The 22,950-nt window shown below is 39.3% G+C and overlaps 2 protein-coding genes across 4 annotated transcripts in view; one reads left to right on the top strand and one right to left on the bottom strand.

The window, feature by feature from the left end:
• Positions 1–22,950, bottom strand: part of LOC307175207 (zinc finger protein 37A-like) — a 75,901-nt gene that overhangs the window by 5,749 nt on the left and 47,202 nt on the right. Inside the window, exon 6 of the mRNA XM_079900108.1 lies at positions 5,888–5,921. Within this exon, the coding sequence (XP_079756234.1) occupies positions 5,917–5,921 (5 nt within the window). The 3' untranslated portion in view covers positions 5,888–5,916. The remainder of the gene's footprint in view (positions 1–5,887; positions 5,922–22,950) is intronic.
• ZNF25 (zinc finger protein 25) lies at positions 1,530–21,934 on the top strand. Of its 3 annotated transcripts, none has more exons than XM_079900107.1 (7): positions 1,530–1,725; positions 3,821–3,895; positions 4,003–4,116; positions 14,960–15,086; positions 15,386–15,481; positions 17,506–17,569; positions 18,064–21,934. In XM_079900107.1, exons 3-7 carry the CDS (start codon positions 4,102–4,104, stop codon positions 19,145–19,147), a joined length of 1,386 nt encoding a protein of 461 aa, XP_079756233.1. In that variant the 5' UTR covers positions 1,530–1,725; positions 3,821–3,895; positions 4,003–4,101; the 3' UTR covers positions 19,148–21,934. The 3 variants fall into 3 exon arrangements, with proteins under 3 accessions (XP_079756233.1, XP_079756231.1, XP_079756232.1); XM_079900105.1 differs by having other exon boundaries at positions 3,795–3,895; XM_079900106.1 differs by lacking the exon at positions 3,821–3,895.

The raw sequence follows: 22,950 nt of genomic DNA, 5'->3' as shown, positions 1-22,950 counted from the left end.
TTAAATTATGTTTATAATAATATGCATTTCCAATAAAATTTCCTCCCTATTCTCTGAGGTTATATATTTCCTGATGAAGTTTAAAATTATTTGTCAAGGAAAACGAAACCAAACTCTCAGAAAAAAATTGTCATTTTGATTTAAATTGTTAAGCTTTATAGTTTCCTGTAAGAGTAAATACAAATATTTAAAAATTGAATTTTCCCTGGTTCAAAAAGGGGAAAAGATTTCTCTCCCCTCTTTTCTTAGAGCATTTCCTTGAGAAAACTTGTAACTGAAATCCTTTTTTCTGTCCCTTTGAGATGCATGCAAATGTTTTTAAAAGTAAATAAACTTCTTGTTAGTTTTACAACCCAGGATTATCTTTGTTAAAGGCCTTGGAGCTATGTCTTTGAAATGTAAATAAACATCAAGGAAGATAGCACCCTATCTCCCTGTGTCTGTGGTAAACTCCTAGGCTTTTGGCTACAAGTTGTAGCTACTTGCTTGTCATAGAGATGCAAGAAGCTTTACTTTTCATTTGGATAAAGGCAATTAACTAATAGAAATGGCCACCCCAATTACCGTGTGAATTTAGGATGAACAGTGTGTAGTAAATGGTGTTGTTAAGTTCTCTTAGTACATAGAAAGGGTTGTATCTGCCTGGTTACATAAAAGTGTGATATTTCTGTCTGCAAACTCATTAGCAGATTGCCTGGAATGCGCATTGCAGTCTAGTTTAATGCTTAGTTCATTAATAAAATAATTAATAATAATTAATAATTTTTTCTTTCTCCATTTCTGGAGAGGATTTTCTGGGTTGGCAAGAGACTATTTTTAATCATTTCCCCAACACCTCCCACCCAGGAATATTGGGGTGTGTATGTGTGTGTGTGTGTATACAGCTATGCACACATGTGCACACATTATTCAGATATGTATATATATTTTCTCTATATGGATTCCACGTTTTTTAAGTTAATTTTATTATAAAAATTTAGTATTTTTGTAATTACTTTGAGAGGAAACATTTCTATTGTTGGCCCAGAGTAAACTGATGTCATAAAGTTAGATCAGAAAATCAGCATACATTCAGTATATATTCCTTAGTGAAGTGATAGTCAAAATATACCATTAGCGTAAAATTTGAGTAAAAATCTCAGAAGAGTGTGCACCTAACATTAAGCGAGGTTTTTTCCTTTTGTAAAGTGGCATGTGTGCGACTCGTCTTCTGTTTTAGCTTATTCATGTTTTCATCACGTTTCATGTGTCATTTCCATAATTCTGAAAGCTAATACTCCTAAAATAAAGTCAGCTGTTACAGGGTGTTATTCTTTGAATGTATTACTGTACTTAGTTCCGAGTACTACCTTTCGATTACTATCGATATTCATCGCACTACCTCAAGGTAGCTTCCTGCTTTCAAGCGGGTGGCCAGTTCTAATCCGTTACCGCTGCGAGTGAGGAAAGGACCGGGCCAGCAGAAAACACTCGGACCGCGGGAAGAAGCCGACCCTCGTGACGTCATCCGAAGTGGAGGCGCCGGGAGGCTCCCGGGACGCGCAGTGCCTGCGTGGGGCGCGGGAGTGTTCCGCGCATGAGCAAATCCACCTCCCCTCAGCAGCCGCCATTCTCCGTCTCGCTCCCCGGCGGGGAGAGGACTCAGGCGCCTCCAGTCTGCTCGGCGCCGCGGAGGGCGGGGCCTGGAACCTGCGCGGGCCGGGAGCTGAGGCCGAGCCCCTGCAGGTGTGTCGGAGGCTTCGGTGCGGGCGCTAGGCCGGGGGCGGGGGGAAGCCGGTCTCCACGGCCGCGCCGAGTCGGAGGCCCTGGCAGCCGCCGCCCCCCACCCCCACTCTGAGCGCCGGACTGGCCTCCGAGGAGGTCTGGGGAAGAGGCCAGGCAGGGGGCCTGGCGGGGAGGCTGGCTGTCCGCAGTGCGGTTCCTCCCCAGAAGCCTTGTTTCTCGACCTGCGTGAAAGGGGCGGCTAGAGGAGGCCTGGGGCGCCGGGCTTATAGCGGGACGTACGCGCGCGAGAACAGCCGTTTGTGACGTGGATGCCAAACCCGTCACGTCGGCGCTGGCACGTGGGCGGCGCAGGCTGTTGGAGACGTGGGTTGTAAAGCCTGAGGGGCCCGGGCTTAAGGCCAGCGCCCGCCGGTAAATGGGCAGGTTAATCTGGGTACGACTCGGATACTCATCTGTAAAATTATAATAGGCTTTAGGGTCGTTTTTTGTATTGAATAGGGTAGTGTATATAAAGTACGTTAAGGATTCAATAAAGGTGAGCTGCTTTTCTCATTAAAAGGTATGCTGTTCTTTTCATTATTGGCTCATTTAATCATCTTAATCATCATAACCATCCTTTGAATCCGTATTTACCACCTCCATTTTAATAAATACAAGTACCAAGGTTCAGAGAGATAACTGGCTTAGCCATCATTAGCAGGGATTTGTTTTACTCTGTATCTCATGCTGTTTTCCACCCTAAAATCCACAGGCTTGGGTTGTATTTAATCCAGTGATTGTCCCTAAGCACCACCAGAGTACAGTGTAGTGGACCTAATCGTACAATGTAGTATTCTATTTTCAAAAATTCTTGAGGCTTCCTTAAAACTCCTGTGTAAAGGTTAATTAAGGCCCTTCCTGCATTCTCTAACCTGTCTCGATACCCAGACGACTGTTACACATGTGAATTTAAACCATAGTTGAAACCCTGAATTTTAAGTTTTACTGGAGAAGATGAGAATCCTATCCAGGCCAGAGGGGAAATGGGACAGACTTTTTTAAAGATGAAAACAGCGATTTCATCCATGCTCCATATTATGAAGGTGATATCATAATGCCTCTTATTGGATGGTGTATCTAGGCTTTAGTAAGTAGGCATCATGTAAGCACCAGGGAAGTGGTTTCTTCTGCATATGAGAAGGACCTCGGCATTTGGCACCTTTTGCTCCCCATGTGAAGTGCCTATTTTGGGATTATGGTGCCAAATTGTTATTTTAGAAGTTATATTTGTGTTAGTGTCAACAGTTTAGATGGCCATGTCAGAATTCATCAAGGCCTAATTACATTTTACTCTAGGCCCCAGCCCAGGGTTGGAGGGGACAGTGAATTCTGGGGTTCTGTTGGATTTGTGGTACTGAATGAAGACTTATAGAATCAGAATAGTACATGATTGTTTAAAATTACCTAACTCCTTCTCATGTTAAAGATAATAGCATAAGTGGGAAGCAGCCACATAGCACAGGGAGATCAGCTCGGTGCTTTGTGACCACCTAGAGGGGTGGGATAGGGAGGGTGGGAGGGAGATACAGGAGGGAAGAGATATGGACATACATGTATATGTATAGCTGATTCACTTTGTTGTACAACAGAAACTAACACACCATTGTAAAGCAATTATACTCCAATAAATATGTTAAAAAAAAGATAATAACATAGAAACTAAGATAGTCACTAGGTTTGTTAATAGCAGAGCTTAGCATAGAACTGAAGCCTCCCTGTCACTGTACCATATTTTAGTCAAAATAGGGTTTTTGGAGAAGTGATTCTGGAGAAACTGAAATTTAGAGAGATGAAACATCTTATTTTCGAGAGCTCTGAAGACTTTTTAACCTTGTGGGGTTTATAGTATCAATAGGAAAAATTGTTATGACATGTAACTTAAAAGATTTTCCATATCAATAGATGTTTCTCTTCAACATCATTTGTGATGTCAGCATAGGGTTCCATACTTTGGATATATATTATATACCTTGCTTAACTAATCTGTTATTATTGGACATTTAAGTTTTATATTCTTTTGTGTTATTTAGTAATGGACATATAATTTTCAAAACAGCCAATAGGAAAGAAATGTTTAGATTCAAAAATGTCCCAGATTCATCAAGATTATATGAGAGTCACCAGTGGACAGGTGGGTACTCCTTTCTCATGGTCCTTCCTATTCCTTCTCATGTCTCAAAGAGACATTTTCCCAGAGGTTTATCTTTTACTAAAATGTTGTATGTAAATTTCTCACAGGTGATTCCTGACGGCAAGATAAGGTCTCTTATGACTTCTGTCTTCCAACTTTCCCTGTTCTGACTTCATAGTTTCTATACTTTCCAATAGCAGCAGAAAATGAACAAGTTCCGGGTGAGTCATTTATTTACCTCTTAACTTTATTTCACTCTGTGTGTGTGTGTGTTTTCAGTGAATTTTATGAAAGAGAGCCCATATATTAAATTAGAAAAGTGGAAATCACTAAAAATCACCTTCAGGGAAAATACTGTTTGAATACAACAGCAGTTCCAAGGTGTAGTCTGGGAGCCCCAAGACCCTTTCCGAGGGTTTGTGAAGTCAAAACATAATACCAGGATGCAAATTGCCTTTTACACTGACGACATTAGCACTGATGGTGTAAAAGCAATAGATTGCTGCCTATCTGGCATACATCAGGATGATGACACCAATGACATTGTCTTCCTCTGCAGTAGTAAAAAAACTGCCACCTTTACTTAAGGATATCTTTGATGAAACAGTAAAAGTTAGTAATGTTATTAAATCTTGACCCTTGAGTACACATCTTTTTAATATTCAGTGGGATGAAATGGCAAGTTCAGCTAAAGTACTTTTGCGGCATACTGAAGTATGATGGTTGGTTGTCTTGAGGAAAAGCACTTGTGTGATTGATTTGTGAGCTCACCTAGCCACTTTTTTTCATGGAATATCATTTTTATGTAAAAGAGCAACTGGCAGACAAACTACGGTATTCACATGGTATTCAAACATTTTCTCAACAATGAGTGATGTGAGCCTGTCATTTCAAGGAAAATAACTTAGTATTTGTTGCTAATATTAAAAGTTGAGCTTTCAAGTGAAAATTAGAATGTTGGAAAACTTGTGAAGTTAACAAATGCTGATACTTAAAGACTTTTCTGATGAGATTGGTAAGGATATTAACAAATGTGATTCTTTATTAAATAATAAAATGTGTCAACACTTGAGTAATATTTCTGATGTATCTGCTCAGAGGCAAACTCAAGCAGTTTAAGAGGACAGAGTGTTAGAAGTGAGGAACAGGGAATAAGTTGGTTAGGGAATGCCACTCTAAAAGGTAATATTTGAGGAATATCTTGAATTAAATGAGAGACAGCCAGGTAGAAATCTGGAGGAAGAGCATACTACATAGAAGGAATAGCAAATGCATACACCCTGAGGCATGTTCCAGAAACAGTATTTAGGATACTGAAACTAGAGAGAAGTGAACTTGGGGGAGAACAGTAAGAGGTAAGATCTAAGAGGTAGAAGGGAGTAGAATGTATATGACTTTGTAGGCTGTAGAAGACATGAATTTTGATTTTATTGGTTCATTAAATATTTAAAAAATCATACTTTATGCAAGTAATGTACATAATGTATATGTATAATTTAGGGAATACTGATTAAGTAACACCACTGTATCCCATATCTGGCTTAAGCAATGAAAATTACTAGTACTTTTGAAGCCCCTGTATGCCCTTCCTTAATCTCATCCCACCATTACCCAGAGAAAAGGAATCCTGAATTCTGTGGTAACCATTTCTTTGCTTTTTAAACTTAATTTTTAAAAAGAAAATAGCATATTTAGCAATTAATTAAATGCCCAGCCCTTTGGTAAGCCCTTGACGTAGTTTATCTTACATAATTCTCACAGCCAACTTTTGAAGTGTTGTTATTATTACTATAACATAAATTTTCAGTGTGGACATTATTATTAATTAGAGATCATAGCCTTTAGGCCTGATGGTGGAAAGAAAGAGACTCTAGAAAAATTTAACCTATTCTACGGTTCTGCTTTGGTCAGTCTTGAACACATTTATACCTTATATATGAAAATTTCCTTATCCGGCATTTGTTCAGGTGTGGCACATGATGTTTTTCTTACCTTATGCTCTGTAATTAACTGCTGAGTGGTCAGTCTGGAACAAAAGAAATAACTAGTGAGCCTTTTTGTTTTTTGAAGTAGTTTTAAGTACAGTCATCACTACCTACTCTTGGAAAAATTTATTTTGTGCAGATAATTGGATTTTTAAAGGCATTTTGGCCAGATTAGAAAGTCTTTTTTATTCCTTCTTGCATCTGTCAAGTTCTGCTGCCATCAATTTCTGTTTGAAAACATCCTTTATAGTTATTGTTTTTATTCTGCTTGCTTGTTGTTTTAGTGAGGGTCTGCTGGTGGAAAATTCTCAGTTTTCTTTATATGAAATATCCACGAAGAGCTTTTTCACTGTGTATAGAAATACTGGTTGACAGTTCTTACCTTTTAAAACACTGAAAAGCATTCATTGTCTTCTACTACTGGTACTATTGAAAATTCACCTGTTAACTTGTCACACCTTTGAAATAAATTTGTGTTTTGGGCTAGCTGCTTTTTAAGATATCTTTTATCCTAGTATGTTTATATCTATATTTCTTTTTATCCTAATTAGATTTACTGTACTTCCCTTGGGTTGAATATTTGAGTATTTTGTGTATTACACTGTATCTCCTTTATTGACTTTGAAGCTTTATTTTTGTGTGTTATTTTGTTTATTGCTGAATCTGGAGATTACAACATGCACCATTAAAATAATGGTGTCTTCAAATACTGTATTCATGAACAGTGTAATAAACTTTTATCAGTATAATTCTCTTTACAGCCTCCTCACCCTGTGGTCCTTGTCTTATATCTCACTTATACATATATTTTTACCCCCCAATACTTGTTATTTTTGCTTTAAACAGTATTCATCTTTTAAAGAAATGTGTGTGTGTGTGTGTGTGTGTGTAAATAAAACTCTTTTGTGTTTATGTACGTATCTGCTTTGGGAGCTCTTTATTCCTTCCTACAGGTCTGGGGTTCTCTCTGATATCTTTTCCCTTCAGCCTAAGCAACTCATTTTATTATTTCATGTATTATTTCAGCACTGATGGTGACAAATTTACTTGGCTGGTCTTTCTGAAAATGTCTTTATTTCACCTTGGTTTTTGAAGGATATTTTGCCGGATATAGAACTTTATCGAGAGTTTTCTTTGTATCTGCATTTCTAGGATGTCTTTGTCTTCTGGCTTCTATTGTTTCTGATGAGAAGCTAGTCTTCATCTTACTGTTATCCACCTGAATATAATGTGTTCTTTTCCTCTGTGCTTAAGATTTTCATTTTATCTTTAGTTTTCAATAGTTAGACCATGATGCACACAGGCATGATTTGTTTTGCATTTATCCCTTTTGAAGGATGACAAAGATTTGTGGGTTGTTGCCTTTTTTTTTTTTAACATCTTCATTGGAGTATAATTGCTTTACAATGGTGTGTTAATTTCTGTTGTATAACAAAGTGAATCAGCTATACATAAACATATATCTCCATATCTCTTCCCTCTTGCTTGTCCCTCCCTCCCACCCTCCCTATCCCACCCCTCTAGGTGGTCACAAAGCACCAAGCTGATCTCCCTGTGCTATGCGGCTGCTTCCCACTAGCTATCTATTTTATGTTTGGTAGTGTATATATGTCCATGCCACTCTCTCACTTTGTCCCAGCTTACCCTTCCCCCTCCCCGTATCCTCAAGTCCATTCTCTAGTTGGTCTGCATCTTTATTCCCGTCTTGCTCCTAGGTTCTTCTGACCATTTTTTTCCCTTTTTTTTTAGATTCCATATATATGCGTTAGCATACGTTATTTGGGTTTTTTTCTGACTTATTTCAGTCTGTATGAGAGTCTCTAGGTCCATCCACCTCACTACAAATAACTCAGTTTCGTTCCTTTTTATGGCTGAGTAATATTCCATTGTATATATGTGCCACATCTTCTTTATCCATTCATCTGTTGATGGACACTTAGGTTGCTTCCATGTCCTGGCTGTTGGAAACAGAGCTGCAGTGAACATTTTGGTACATGACTCCTTTTGAATTACGGTTTTCTCAGGGTATATGCCCAGTAGGTTGTTGCCTTTTATCATTTTTTTAAATTCTTGGAACTCACTCTTCAGATAGTTTCTTTGCATCATTCTCTTTTTCTTTCTAAAATCCCAATTACACAGTGTTGAAATATGTACATATTGTCCTAAATGTTCAGATGCTCTGTTCAGTTTGGGTTGTTTTTTTTTGTGTGTGTCCTTTAGTTTGGATATTTCTGTTGAGCTGACTGTTTTCAAGTTCATGGCATCCTTCTTTTGCTCTGTCAGTTCTCTTCACTCATAAGCCTGTAGAATCCACTTCTGATATTGTATCATTCAGTTCTAAAAATTCCTGTTTTTTCTTTTGTTTTTCTTTCTCTGCTAAGATTTCGCATCATTTCATTTATATTCTCAATTTTTTTCACTAGGTCATTTAGTTTTATTTATTTAGTTTTAGGGTAATTACTTTAAAATCCTTATCTGCTAATCCCAACATCGAGGTTAATCTGTAGGTCTGTTTCAATAGGCTCCTTTCTTCAGTATGAATCAAAATTTTCTACTTCTTTGCATGTCTCCTATTTCTTTATTATTGCTAGACATTATATATAAAAGTACAGTAGGGATTGAAGTAAATAATACCTCCAGAAAAAGTCACGTCCCTTCCTCTGTCTGCTCGCTAAGTCAGATACGTAGCTGAGATGGCCCTGGGCTTTAGTGAGGTACTGTTCACCACCAAGCTTCACATGATTGAGGGCAGTATCAAGGCTTTCCCTTCAGGGGGCTTGGGTTGTGAACACCACCAGAGCTCCACTGATGTGCTTTTAGCTTAGCCACCAGCTTTTCTTTTGGATGACTGAGGAGTTGCTGCCCTGTAGAGCTTTAAGCACCAGAGACATCTCTTCCTGCCCTGGTGCTCTGCTTCCAGCCTTTGGAGGGTTGTGGCCATGCACTCAGTAAAGGCCTGTGGGGGGAAAATGGTGAGTGTTTGTATTTCAGAGCATCCATATAAATTATGGAGCTTTCCTTTGGTTCCAGAAACTGCTTCCCCAACTTAAAATAAACTGACCACTTTGAGACATTTGATAGGAAGTAAAAAAGTTCTACAGAGGGGGCTTCCCTGGTGGCGCAGTGGTTGAGAGTCCGCCTGCCGATGCAGGGGACAAGGGTTCGTGCCCCAGTCCGGGAGGATCCCATATGCTGCGGAGTGGCTAGGCCCATGAGCCATGGCCGCTGAGCCTGTGCATGCAGAGCCTGTGCTCCGCAACAGGAGAGGCCACAGCAGTGAGAGACCCACATACCACCACCACCACAACAAAAAAAAAGTTCTACAAATACTAAGCTTATGTTTGGGGACCTCTTGAATATGAAACTCCCACTCAGTCACCAGGTAGTATCAAAAGGCAAGTTGGTGTTGACTTGCTTTGTGACCAGGGGTCTTAGGGATGCTAATACATCACACAAGGCCATAAGCAAACATTAAAAGTTTGTTAAAAGTTGAACCAGTTTCCTCTCTTCCCTACTTGCCCCCAAGAATGAAATAAGTTGTGGTTTTCTGTTGTCTTTTGAAATATTTGTCTCTTCTGAATTTTATCTTTTGTTCACCTTTGGATTCTCAGATCTCTGATTTTAGAAAACACTAGGTTAGAGGCTTGTTCTCGTTAAGGTTAAGATCAACTTCTCCTTTGCTTCTCAGAATTTGTTTCTATTCAGAATTTCTTTCTTTATGCTTATTTTAGAGATGCTGGCTCTGAGCTGCTTTCTGCTCTACATTTTTGCCCTGGCTATGAAATTGGAAAATGCCCTGAAAATGCTAACCAGAGGTATAAGACTCATCATAATTAATTTCACTTTTTTCTTGGATCTTTACCTCTCAAATTCTAGTGCTTAAGTTAATATTTGATGCTTTTGTACAGCTATTTTTAGTGTTTTGTTGTTTTCTTTTATTTATTTTTCTTTTTTAAAATTATAGTTGACTTATTTTTAATTGTAGTAAAATACACATAACAAAATTTACCATCATAACCAATTTTAAATGTATAGCTCTGTGGCATTAAGTACATTCACATTGTTGTGCAACCATCACCACCATCCATCTCCAGAACTCTTTTCATCATCCTACACTGAAACTCCGCACAAATTAAACACTAACTCCCCACTCCCCCCATACGTTGGGAACCACCATTCTACTCATTTGTTCCAGCACTAGTTTTTTGAAAAGACTATCCTTAATCCACTGAATTTCTTTTGAACCTTTGTCAAAATTATATGTGTGGTTCTATTACTAGACACTGTTTTTGTTCCAATGATCTGTGTGTTTATCCTTTTGCTAGTAACACAATTAATATAGCTTTGCAATAAGTCTTGAAATCAGGTAGTGGATTTGCTGATATTTTGTTGACGATTTTTGTACTTATAACCATGAAAGATATTGGTTGGTAGTCACTATGGTGGTAAATGTTTAATCAGATTTTGGGGACTGGGAGAGAAATCTGGTTTGTACTGTTTACCAATTTCTATGGTATAAATACCCCTGCCAGGGCTAATTTCAAGCTACAAAATGATGTTAATCAATTGCCCAAAATTTGACAATCAGCACTCTTGATCTGGTACAAACAGGTGCAAGCCACCACTGTAGTTTTCTGATAATCCTTTTGTTAGGTTTGGGTATCAGGGTAACGTCGGCTTCATAAAATGAGTTGAGAACGGTTCTCTCCTCTTTGTTTTATGGAAGAGATTGCATATAATTGGTACTGTTTCTGCCTTAAATGTTTGGTGGAATTCACCACTGAAATGTTTGGTGGAATTCACCACTGAGACCTGAAGATTTCTTTGTTAGAAGGTTTTGTTGGTTTAAATGAAGTGAAATTCACATAATATTGACCATTTTAAAGTGTACAGTTAGGTGACATTTAGCACATCCACAATGTTGTGGGACCACTACAACATATAGTTCCAAAACATTTTTGCCATCCCCAAAGAAAACCCCATTCCCATTAAGCAATCATTACCTAGTCCCTCTCCCTTTAGCCTCTGGCAATTACCAATCTACTTTCCGTCTCTGTGCATTTACTTATTCTGGATATTTCATATAAGTGGAATCATATAATATGTACCTTTTCTATTTGGCTTCTTTCACTTAGCATAATGTTTTCCAAGTTCATTCACCCTATACCATGTATCAATACTTCATTTTTATGGCAAAATAATATTCCATTGTATGTTTATACCACAATTGTTTATCTGTTCATCCACTGATGGGCATTTAGGTGGTTTTCACTTTTTGGCTGTTGTGAATAGTGCCACTATGAACTTTTGTGTACAAGTATGCTGGGTTGTATGGTATTTGTATGTTTAACTTGCTGAGCAACTGCCAAACTTTTCCACAGCAGCTGTACCGTTTTACAGTCCCACAAGCAATATATAAGGGTTACAGTTTCTCCACAACCTCTCCATCACCTGTTATTTTCTGTTGTTTTTTTTTTTTAAAAAAAAAACACCCATCATAGTAAATATGAAGTGGTATAATTGTGGTTTTGATTTGAATTTCCCCTAAGGACTAATGATGCTGAGCATCTTTTCATGTGCTCATTTGTATAACTTAAAGAAATGTCTGTTCAATTTCTTTGCCCATTTTCTGGCTGGGTTATCTTTTCTGTTATTGAATTGTAAGTATATTTTATATATTCTGGATAATAACACCTTTATCAGATACGCGATTTGCAAATATTATATTACATTCTGTGAGTTGTCGTTTTCCTATTTTGGTAATATCCTATGATGCATACAAGTTATATATATATATACATAGAATTTCCTTGGCTGCCACGCCACATGGCATGTGGGATCTTAGGTCCCTGACCAGGGATCAAACCTGCGCCCCTTGCATTGGAAGCGTGGATTCTTTACCGCTGGACCGCCAGGGAAGTCCCCATAAAAATTTTAAAGTTTGATAAAGTCAGCTTATTTTTATTTTACTGCTTGTACTTTTGGTGTCATATCTAGAATCCATTGCCAAATTCAAGGTAAGGAAATTTATTCCTATGTTTTCTTCTGAGTTTTATAGTTTTAGCTCTTAATATTTAGGTCAGTGATCTATTTCGAGTTAATTTTTTTTTATATGGGGTGAAGTAGAGGTCAGGTTTCGTTCTTATGCATGTGGACATTTGGTTGTCGCAGTGCCATTTGTTGAAGAAACTATTCTTTCTCCATTGAATGGTCTTGTCTTCCTTGTTGAAAATCAGGTGGCCATAGATGTATGGTTTTATTTCTAGACTCTCATTTCTATCCCATTGCACAATATGTCTATCTTTATGCCAATCACACTGTTTTGATACTGTAGCTTTATAGTAAGATTTGAAATAAGTGTGAGTCCTCCAACTTTGTTTCTTTCCCAATTTTGTTTTGGCTATTAGGGACTTCTTGCAATTCCATATGAATTTGCGGATTGGCTTTTCCATTTCTGTGCAGAAGTCATTGGGATTTTATTAGGGATTGCACTGAACTTGTAGATTCCTTGGAGTAGTACTGTCACTTGAACTATATTAAATCTTATAGTCTATGAACATAGAATATCATTTCTTTTATTTAGGTCTTCTTTAATACTTCCAGCAATGTTTTGCAGTTTTCAGTGTATAAGTCTTACACCTCCTTGAGTAAATGTATCCCTAGGTATTTTATTCTTTTTGGTGCTACATTAAATGGAATTGTCTTAATTTCTCTTTTGGATTTTCATTACTGGTATATAGAAACACTACCAATTTTTGTGGGTTGATCTTATAATTCTGCAACATGCCGACTTTGTTTATGAGCTCTATTAGTTTTCGTTTTTGTGGATTCTTTGGGATATTCTATATGTAGATTAATGTCATCTGCAAATATAGTTTTTTTTTTTTTTTTCCTTTCCAGTTTGGGTGCCTTTATATCCTTTTCTTGTAAAACTGCTCTGGCTAGAACTTCCAGTACAGTGTGGATTAGAAGTGGCAGAAGCAGGCATCCTTGACTTGTTCCTGGTCATGAGGAGAAAGTTTTCAGTCTTTCACTACTGAGTATGATATTACCTGGGGTAGAGGTGGATTAAAATGTTGTTTATCATTTTGAGGAATTTCCTTCTATTTCTAGTTTACTGAGTGTTTTTATCATGAAAGAGTGTTGAAGTTTGTCAAACACTTTTTGTGTGTCAATTAAAATGATCTTCTACTTTTTCCCCTTTGCTCTATTACTGTAATTGATTGACTTTTGTATGTTGAACCACTCTTGCATTCCTGGGATAAATCACACAAGGTCATGGTATAGATTATAATCTATTTTTTTAATTTTGTTGGATTTGATTTACTAGTAATATGTTAAAGGTTTTCGTCTTTATATTCATAAAAGATATTTTAACTCTTTATAGGGTAGAATGCTTATCTCCACTTCATTTAATTCTTTTTCTGAGGTTTTGTCTTGTTCTTTTGTTTGGAACATATTCCTCTGTCTCCTCCTTTTGCCTAATCCTCTGTTTTTATTTCCATGCATTTGGTAGGTTGGTTACATTTCTCAATCTTAGAAAAGTAATCGTATGTAGGAGATGTCCTCTGAGGCCCAGCAGTATATTCCCCTCTGATCACCAGAGCTATAAGCTCTACGAGTTCCCTATATGTGGGCTACATGAATCCTTCCTTGTTGTGGGGCCGACTATTGTGGGCACACTGGTAGGCAGGGCTGACCCTCAGCCCTGTTGGAAGCCAGGCCCTGCCTCATCCAGTGGCTCCCGGCCCACTGTTGGGAGGGTCTGGGTCCCTGCCTGGCTAGCTGCACGGCCTGTGGGGTGCCTGGAATGGGACCCAACGTGGCTGGCTGCATGGCCTGAAGTGTCCTGGGATTGGTGATGACCCATTGGTGGGCATGGAAGCCTCCAGCACTAATAGGCTAGAGGGAGGACTCCAGAATGGTCCCTATTAGCACCAGTGTCCTCATGGTAGAACAGGCTCCCAAAATGGCTGCTGCCAGTGTCTATGTCTCCAGGGGGAGTTCCAGTTGCCTCCTCCCTCTCCAGGAGGCTCTCCAAGGTCAGCAAGTGGGTCTGAGGTAGGCTCCTTTCAAATTACTCCCTCTGCATTGTGACTTGGAACGTGTCAGATTTTTGCATGCACCCTTTAAGAGTGGAGTCTCTGTTTTCTACAGTCCTCTGGCTCTCAAGCCGCACTGGCCTTCAAAGCCAGACGTTCTGGGGGTTCGTCTTCCTGGTGCAGGACCCCCAGGCAGGGGAGCCCAATGTGGGGCTCGGACCCCTTACTCCTTGGGGACAACCTCTACAATTTTGGTTATCCTCCCATCTGTGGGTCACCTACATGGGCATGTGGGTCTTGACTATACCGTGTCTCTTTCCCTCCTACCCATGTCACTGTGGTTCCTTCTTTGTATCTTTAGTTGTGGGGAATATTTTCTGCTACTCTTCAGATAATTTTCAGAGATTGTTGCTCTGTGAATAGTTGTAATTTCAGTGTGCCTGTGGGAGGAGCTCAGCTCAGAGTCTTCCTTCTCCACCATCTTGGCCATCCTTTGTGACCATCTTTCATCTTGTACATACTTTTGTCATAGCAACTGCTATGCATATTGCATTTAAGAATTTAATCTTTGCCTCCCTGTCAGCATGTAAGCTCCTTGATGACAAGAACAGTTGCTTTCGGGGCTTCCCTGGTGGCGTGGTGGTTGGGAGTCCGCCTGCCGATGCAGGGGACACGGGTTCGTGCCCCGGTCCGGGAAGATCCCACATGCCGTGGAGCAGCCGCTGAGCCTGCACGTCCAGAGCTTGTGCTCCGCAACGGGAGAGGCCACAACGGTGAGAGGCCCACGTACCGCAAAAAAAAAAAAAAAAAAAAGAATTGCTTTCATTCATCTCTGTATCTCTGGCAGAGTTCCAGGCATGGAGTGGTATCTGAGTAAATATATACTGAACAAATATTTTATATATGTATAAAGCAGGGTGGCAGTATATCTAACTCTCCAGAATAAATACTATAGTTAGCACATTAACAGTTCACATGTCTTTTTGATGGTACTGTATTTTGATCGCTTCAGTTTTAACTGAAGTACGTTGTTTCAGGGACCAGTAACATTCAAGGATGTTACTGTGGAATTCACCCAGGAGGAGTGGCAGTTGCTGGATGCTGCTCAGAGGACCCTGTATAGGGAAGTGATGCAGGAGAACTATCGTCACCTCATCTCAGTGGGTGAGGAAATCTTCCCTATCTGTAACTCCCAGTGGTTTGCATTTCCTTTCTCAGTTACTGGAATTTGTTAAGTCCCCTATAGGGTTGAATATTAGCTTTGTTTTAGGGGTCAAAGTTGATGAATCCATTTTGGGTACCAGAAAAATATGTGTGTCCCCATGCACTCCACTGATGCAATCTAAATTTGCCAAGCCTATGTGGAACCTTCCTTGTTCTGCTCCTAAACTGCACTTCCTTATCCTTCAGAGTTGCTGTATTCCAAGCAATTTGTATTGTTTTCTTTATCTTTCTATTAATAGGTTATTGTGTGAATAAGCCAAATGCAGTCTTCAAGTTGAAGCAAGGAAAAGAGCCATGGATATTAGAAGTAGAATTTCCACGTCAGAAGTACCCTGGTAAGTTAGAAATTATAACCTGTGAGGAGATTGGTGCCTTTGACTTTTGAAATTTTTTTTTTCAGGAATCTCTTTTTTAAATGCCCTGTACTTTTGGAAATGATTGAGGATACTTGATCTGCATATGTAAGCAACATAAATCACAATTCCAGTTTTCGTTCTCCATCTAAATTCCCTCTTTTGCTTGACATTTTTAAAATAGATTTACTTCTCTTCCCTATATACTAACTTTGACTTAAACTTCCATTTTGTCTTTTTTCTAGAATTCCCAGTTACTCCTTGCCATTAAAGTATGCAACTATAATCTTAAAATCTGTCTTATAAATTTTGTCAAATGCCATTTTCCTCCTTTCATTAACAACAAAATGCCTTAGTTTTTTCAGCACCCATTTTAATTTCCTATTCTCTCTTTAAACTCTGAAATCAGTTTACAAATCATTATGCCTTTCATTGGTTATATTATTTCGGAGTTGATACAAAATACACCTAATTTTCTGTCAAGAACTAGTCTGGCGCTTTATTGCCTACTGCATCTTGTTATTTATTTATGTATTTACTTTTGGCTGTGTTGGGTCTTGGTTGCTGCACGTGGGCTTTCTCTAGTTGCAGCGAGCGGGGGCTACTCTTGGTTGCAGTGCACAGGCTTCTCATTGTGGTGGCTTCTCTTGTTGCGGAGCACAGGCTTCTAGGTGCACAGGCTTCAGTAGTTGTGGTTCGCGGGCTCTAGAGCGCGGGCTTGGTAGTTGTGGTGCACAGGCTTAGTTGCTCCGTGGCATGTGGGATCTTCCCAGACCAGGGCTCGAACCTGTGTTCCCTGCATTGGCAGGCAGATTCTTAACCACTGGGCCACCAGGGAAGCCCTGTTTCTTATTTTTCCTTGTGGCCCCAGAACACATGCTAATTTTCATTTCATCTGCTCTCTTAAATGTCTTTCATATGTAAGATCTTATTTCATGAGTATCCAAGTTAACCTTGCACATGTCCTTATCAAACAACTTTTTTTATGTTTTCCCCACAAATGCCATGAAATTCTAACCCCAAGCCTCTGCTCATAATCTTTCACTTTCTTTCAAGCATTTAAAGATGAATAAATATGAAGGTCCATAAAGATTTAGAACAATGTTGAATAATTACTCTTTAAAGATCAGGTAGCAAATTGAAGCAGACATGTGGGAGCTAAGATGTGAAAGCAGAATAAAACTAGTGTTGAGTCATAGGTAACTCTCTTTTGGAGATGCAGTATTTGGTGGTCAGCATTGAAAATCTCTGGTGCTACAACTGGGAATTCGTTCTGTTATAAGGATGGCTTGCACTCTGCTTTTCTTTAATCTTTCCTTTTGGATGTATGTGTTTCTGGGTCTTCTGAACCAGCAAAAATTAAGCCAACTAGACAGAGCGGAATTTTCCTCTAAACATTAGAAAATGGATGTTTTGAGAAAATCACTTTAGTGTTGACATCGAGATTGTTGTATTATGGGTAAAGAGAAATAAAGTGGAAGTTTATAGTCTACTGATTACTAGGAATCCTAACACAGTAAACTAGGTTTGAGTGGGTAAAGACCTATACTTTAGCTCCTTCATCCAGTTTAATCTTTCCTCTGATATTTCCAGTGAACACAGTTGTCTACTAATTTTTATTTTCACCCTACTTACTATTCATTGTCCTTAATGGACTCACAGCATTCTCTGTGTCTCACATTCCTGTTCAGCAGCACTTTGAATGTCCTTTGTTCTCTGCTCCCAATTCTTTGTTTTTTTTTTTTTTTTTTTGGCTTAACCTTCTCCAGGTTTTTAAGATCATATTTGTAATGTCAAAGATACTTGGGTTTATAACCAGGTCCCTTCCCCTCTGCTATAGCAGTTTTTAGTGTTATTTATGTTTCTTCTAAACCACTGAGATAGAGGAAGTTTACACTTGAGAGTTCCTTCATTTGAGGATATTGGCCTGAAGCCTAAGAATCCACCCTATGACCATAATAATGTGTTAAGATTTATATGGTATTAAATTTTGGATTCCTTTGTAGAAGACCTATGGAATACTCATGACCAAGGAGCAAGATACCAGGAAAGCCAAGCTAAAAATTCAAGGCAAGTTCAAGAATTCAATTTTGAGATTAGAAGCTTCATAAGAAAGGGTCTTGATGGGGGTACTAGAAGTGAGAGAGCACTAGTTAATAATAAATGTGAAAAAACTAACACTGGAGAAAATTCCAAAGAACATAATCCAAATGGGAAAGCCTTGTTTCATAATAGAGACCTTGTTTATAATTCAAGATCAGGAGATTACAACTTTGCAACAGTCCTTTGATTCTTCTTACTTACACGATAAGGGAGGCTTTATTACACAAAGTGGAGTTCAGGCAGTTAAGAGACCTATAATGCAAGTGAAATTCCTTCTACCAAATGTTAAGCCATAATGTATTTCAACATAGAATATTCACAATGGAGAAGCCCTATGAATCTAATGAATATTGCAAAAATCTCTAGAAATTGGTTCTCAGAGTTACTTGGAAAATATACACAGCAGACCCAAAAAAAAAAAAAAGCCTTATACATTAATGAATCTGCAAATTTCTCTCTAGGAATGGAGAACTCACAAAACATCAGAAAACTCATACCAATGAGAAATCCTATAAATGCAATGAATGTGGAAAGTCCTTCTGCCAGAAGTCTGTCCTCATAATACATGAGCATACTCATTCAAAGGACAAACCCAGTGAATGTGGGAAATCTGTCTCTCGGAATGGAGACCTCACAAGACAACAGAAAACTCCTACCAGAGAGAAGACCTATGAATGTAAAGAATGTAAGAAAACTTTCTACCACCTGTCATCTCTCAGTAGACATTTGAGAACTCATGCAGGAGAGAAACCCTATGAATGTAATCAGTGTGAGAAATCCTTCTACCAGAAGCCACACCTCATGGAACATCAGAAAACACACACAGGAGAGAAACCCTATGAATGTACTGAATGTGGGAAGTTCTTCTACGTTAAGGCATACCTCATGGTACATCAGAAAACACACACAGGGGAGAAACCATATGAATGTAAGGAATGTAGGAAATCCTTTTCCCAGAAATCACACCTCACAGTACATCAGAGAACACATACAGGGGAGAAACCCTATAAATGTAAGGAATGTGGGAAATTCTTCTCTAGAAATTCACACCTCAAAACTCATCAGAGAACTCACACGGGAGAGAAACCCTATGAATGTAGGGAATGTGGGAAATGCTTCTACCAGAAGTCAGCCCTAACAGTACATCAGCGAACTCACACAGGGGAGAAACCCTTTGAATGTAATAAATGTGGAAAAAACTTTTACTATAAATCAGACCTCACTAAACATCAGAGAAAACACACAGGGGAGAAGCCCTATGAATGTAATGAATGTGGTAAATCTTTCTCTGTGAATTCAGTCCTCAGATTACATCAAAGGACTCACACAGGAGAAAAACCCTATGAATGTAAAGAATGTGGGAAATCCTTCTCTCAGAAATCACATTTTGTCATACATCAGAGAAAACACACAGGAGAGAAACCCTATGAATGTCAGGAGTGTAAGGAAACTTTTTTCCAGAAATCAAAACTCACTGCACATCAGAAGACACACACAAAGGGAAAAGCTTATAAAGAGTATAAATTGGGAAGTTCTTCTCTCTGAATTTATCCTTCAGAATAATCAGATAATTTACATGAGACAAAAACCTTATGAAATACCAGTATGGGAAAATTTCAGCCACAGTCTTTCATCATGGAGAGAAAGTCTGTAAATATTTTAGGGAGAAAGTTTTACCATATTTCAGACTTTTACTAAGTATCAGACAACTTAGATGGTAGAAACACTACAAATTGTAAAACATGAGGGAAACCTCTCTTTCAGAAGTCATACTTTATTGTACAGCATAGAAACCATATGAGAGAAATCCTGTAAGTAAATGAATGTAAGGAAATTTCTGTCAGGGTAGCCATCATTTAGACATCCAAAAGCTCACGTGAGTGAGAGATTCCTATCAGTATCCTGACCATTCAGAAATCTTTTTATATCAGTTGGACTTAAAATACTGTAAAAGGGGATAATCACAAAGACTGAAACACATATGGAAGGCTTTATCAAGAAGTGATGTTTTGGTAAATGTCAGATCAGTGATAAAGTATAGAACCTTTATAAGTATTTAAATATGTGAAAGCTTTCAAACAAAAATTCCAAGAGAATCTGTACCTAGGGTAACACTTTTACTAGAAGCCATGTTGCAGAAATCTGATTACAAAATTGTTTTTCTTTTAAAGAAACCTGCAAATATCTAGATATATGGAGCTTCTTAAAAAGCACAAATAAATTGAATAACCAGGTGACATCATTAAACACATGTGAAGAGTCCTGTAGTATGTAGGACTTATGTGTGAATGTCAGTGTGCTACAGAACACAGATTGTGGATGTTTGATGTGCATGTGGACCCATCCATAACTGTACATAGGGAAATATGTAGCCTTATTTAGTTCAGTAACTTTTTTTTTTTGCGGTACACGGGCCTCTCACTGCTGTGGCCTCTCCTGTTGCGGAGCACAAGGCTCTGGACGTGCAGGCACCGTGGCCATGGCTCACGTGCCTAGCCGCTCCGCGGCATATGGGATCTTCCCGGACCGGGGCATGAACCCGTGTCCATTGCATCGGCAGGCGGACTCTCAACCACTGCGCCACCAGGGAAGCCCTTAGTTCAGTAACTTTTATGTATATGAAGATATTAAGTCTCAGCAGTGACTCTTGTTAATAGAATGTGTATTTAAGTGTAATACTCTTTTATAATTATAATGTATCTTTTCCTCCTATTTCTGAATGGATTTGGATTTTACTGAACTAATCTTTCAGAAAGAAGCTAAAAATGTTTTTGTAAATTTTTCAACTCATGGTCAGCCAAATTTTACATTAGGGATACATTTATAGGAAAAACCTAAGTTCATTTTAAAAAAAAGCTGAAAACACCCTACACAATAAAAAAAATGCTATGTAAAGAAACATCTGTCTTAGTGTTGTTTTAGCAGATTGCAGAGCTGTCTGAATTTGTATTTTGTATGAGAGTCCTAAACATTCTTCACTACCTTTTTCTTCCTGGTAGAAGCAACGTGATATAGAGGTTAAGAGTGTGGACTCTGGACTCCTACTGCCCAGGCTCAGTTTCCAGCATGAAGCATGCACTTAACCTCTCTGTGCCTCAGTTTCCTTTTCTATAAAAAAGAAGTGATAATGTGTTAGGATTGTTGTGAGGTGTAAAAAGTTAATATTTTTAAAGCACTTAGAATAGTGTCTGAGACACAGGAAGAGCTATATGTTAGATACTATCATCATTATAATTTGTATTTCTTGAATTATGTTGCAAAATAAATAAAAGGTTGACTACCAGCATTCATCCCTCACTTCATTGCTGTAGTGCCTTTGTTTGGTTTGGTTGTACATTTTTCCACAAGTGATTCAGATCTGGCCCACTGCCTGCAAGCTAAGAATGGTTTTACATTTCTGAATGGTAGAAAAATTAAAGAATATCTTGTGACATGTGAAAATTATATGATATTCAAACTTAAGTGTCTATAAATACAAATTTTATTACAACACTAATACAAAAACAAAGCAAAAAACATTCGTACCTGTTTTGCCTGTGGCTGCCTTCACATTACAGTAGCAGAGGTGAGTATTATGCCTCACATGCCTAAAATGAGCCTAAGATAGTTACCATCTGGTGCTTTACAAATTTAAGTTTTCTTAGAGCTGAAAACATCACAGCCAATGTAAAGGTATACTTTTATATATGGTATGTGTTTCAGAAATGATGAATATAGCAATCTATGGGTAGGTGGGGGTTTTTCCAATATATTATGTGCATTATATTTATATGTTACAAGACTAAGCATTAGAATTTATTTTCAAATGTGTTTTACCTGCTGGACTGTTGTAACATCAAAGCAAATTTCCTGATGGAATGTAGCAGTAAACATTGTCTAAATTAAATTAATTGATGCCTACTCACAGTATTCCTGTATTTTCTTCCATGTCAGTGGCCAGTTTTCCCTGTATCATTTTTAAAAATATATTTATTTATTTATTTTGGCTGAGCCAAAATAAGCCAGGTCTTAGTTGTGGCATGCGCACTTCTTAGTTGTGGCACACAGACTTCTTAGTCGCAGCATGCAGACTCTTAGTTGTGGCATGCGGGATCTAGTTCCCCGACCAGGGATCGAACCTGGGTCCCCTGCATTGGGAGTGCAGAGTCTTACCTCCTGGACCACCAGGGAAGTCCCCCTGTATCATTTTTTAATTTTCTCACTATCTCATAATAAATTACATCTTTATGTCATACTTAACTAATGCAACCCAATAACAAAAGCAAAATAGAATACCCAACTCCACCAGCTACATTACTAGTAAAATTATTTTATTGCCCACGCTTCATAGAATTGTTAAATGCTGCTCCAATCTAAATTCTGCCATCTTGGACCAATGCAGCCTGTGGTGGGGGCCTTGGAGGGCAGGGGACCCAGCCTGGGAGCCCAGCAGGCTTCCTGGGCCTGAGTGGGCAGAGCAAATGCCTTTTGCTGCTGCTCTCCTGCTCCTCTGGTCCTGGAGGGCCCCTCCTGCCTGCCTCTCCTGTTCCCCTCCGGCCTCCTTCCTATGCCCCCAGGATCAACATGGCCCGGAGGGGGCCTCTGGGGGCACAGGACCTGGCCTGAGAGCAGGGCAGACTTCCCTGGCCGGCTGGGCAGGGGAAATGCTCAGTGTGCGCCCCACTGATCTGAGCCCCAGAGGGTCCCCTGGGAACCCCTCCCCCTTCTCAGCCACCCCTCAGGGGTGCCAGTCCTGTCAGGCCTCCACTTCTCCACATCCCCCAGTCCCCGCACATCCTACTGGTTCATTTGGGGTTCCTCACATCTCCTTGGGCATTGAGGTCCCCCACCAGCATCTGGCAGGCACTGGTGTTGTGGGGAGACACTAACTCTGAGTCTTCCCATACCGCCATCTTGACTCTGCCTTGGGGGCATAAGAAGGAAGCCAGGACGAGAACAGGAGACACAGGCGGGTGGGGCCTTCCAGGACTGGAGTGGGAGAAGGAGCGGAGGATGTCTGCCCCGCACACTTGGGCCCAGGAAGCCTGCTGGACTCCGAGGCAGGGTCCCCGACCCTCTGAGAGCAGGGGCACACCTGGGCTCCTTCTGTTCTGCTGAGCTTAAACCCCACCCCCCACACACCCCAGGGCCTTTTCTAGCCTTGTGTCTCCTAAGCATAAACCCTGCCCACCACCCAAACACCACCTCTGATTAGGCCAGGCCCTCCACAGCCAAGGCCTTTTCCACCTTTTTGTTGTTGTTGTTCTCCTCTCTTTTACTATTGTGGTTTTACCTTCCGGTTGTTTCATCTATATTTCTATTTTTATATTCTAATATATCTGTTAGTTTCCCAGTCTAATTTTATATTT

Source organism: Stenella coeruleoalba (genome assembly GCF_951394435.1).
Source record: "Stenella coeruleoalba genome assembly, chromosome: 16".
NCBI classification, from domain to species: domain Eukaryota; kingdom Metazoa; phylum Chordata; class Mammalia; order Artiodactyla; family Delphinidae; genus Stenella; species Stenella coeruleoalba.
Note: the sequence above shows the minus strand (reverse complement) of the source record. Positions and strands in the feature narration are given on the sequence as shown.

Excerpts from the sequence above, each read along its gene's own strand:
- ZNF25 (XM_079900106.1), top strand. Across the intron at positions 15,087-15,385 it reads TCGTCACCTCATCTCAGTGG|GTTATTGTGTGAATAAGCCA; the intron begins GTGAGGAAATCT and ends TTCTATTAATAG. Across the intron at positions 17,570-18,063 it reads AGCCAAGCTAAAAATTCAAG|GAATGGAGAACTCACAAAAC; the intron begins GCAAGTTCAAGA and ends ATTTCTCTCTAG.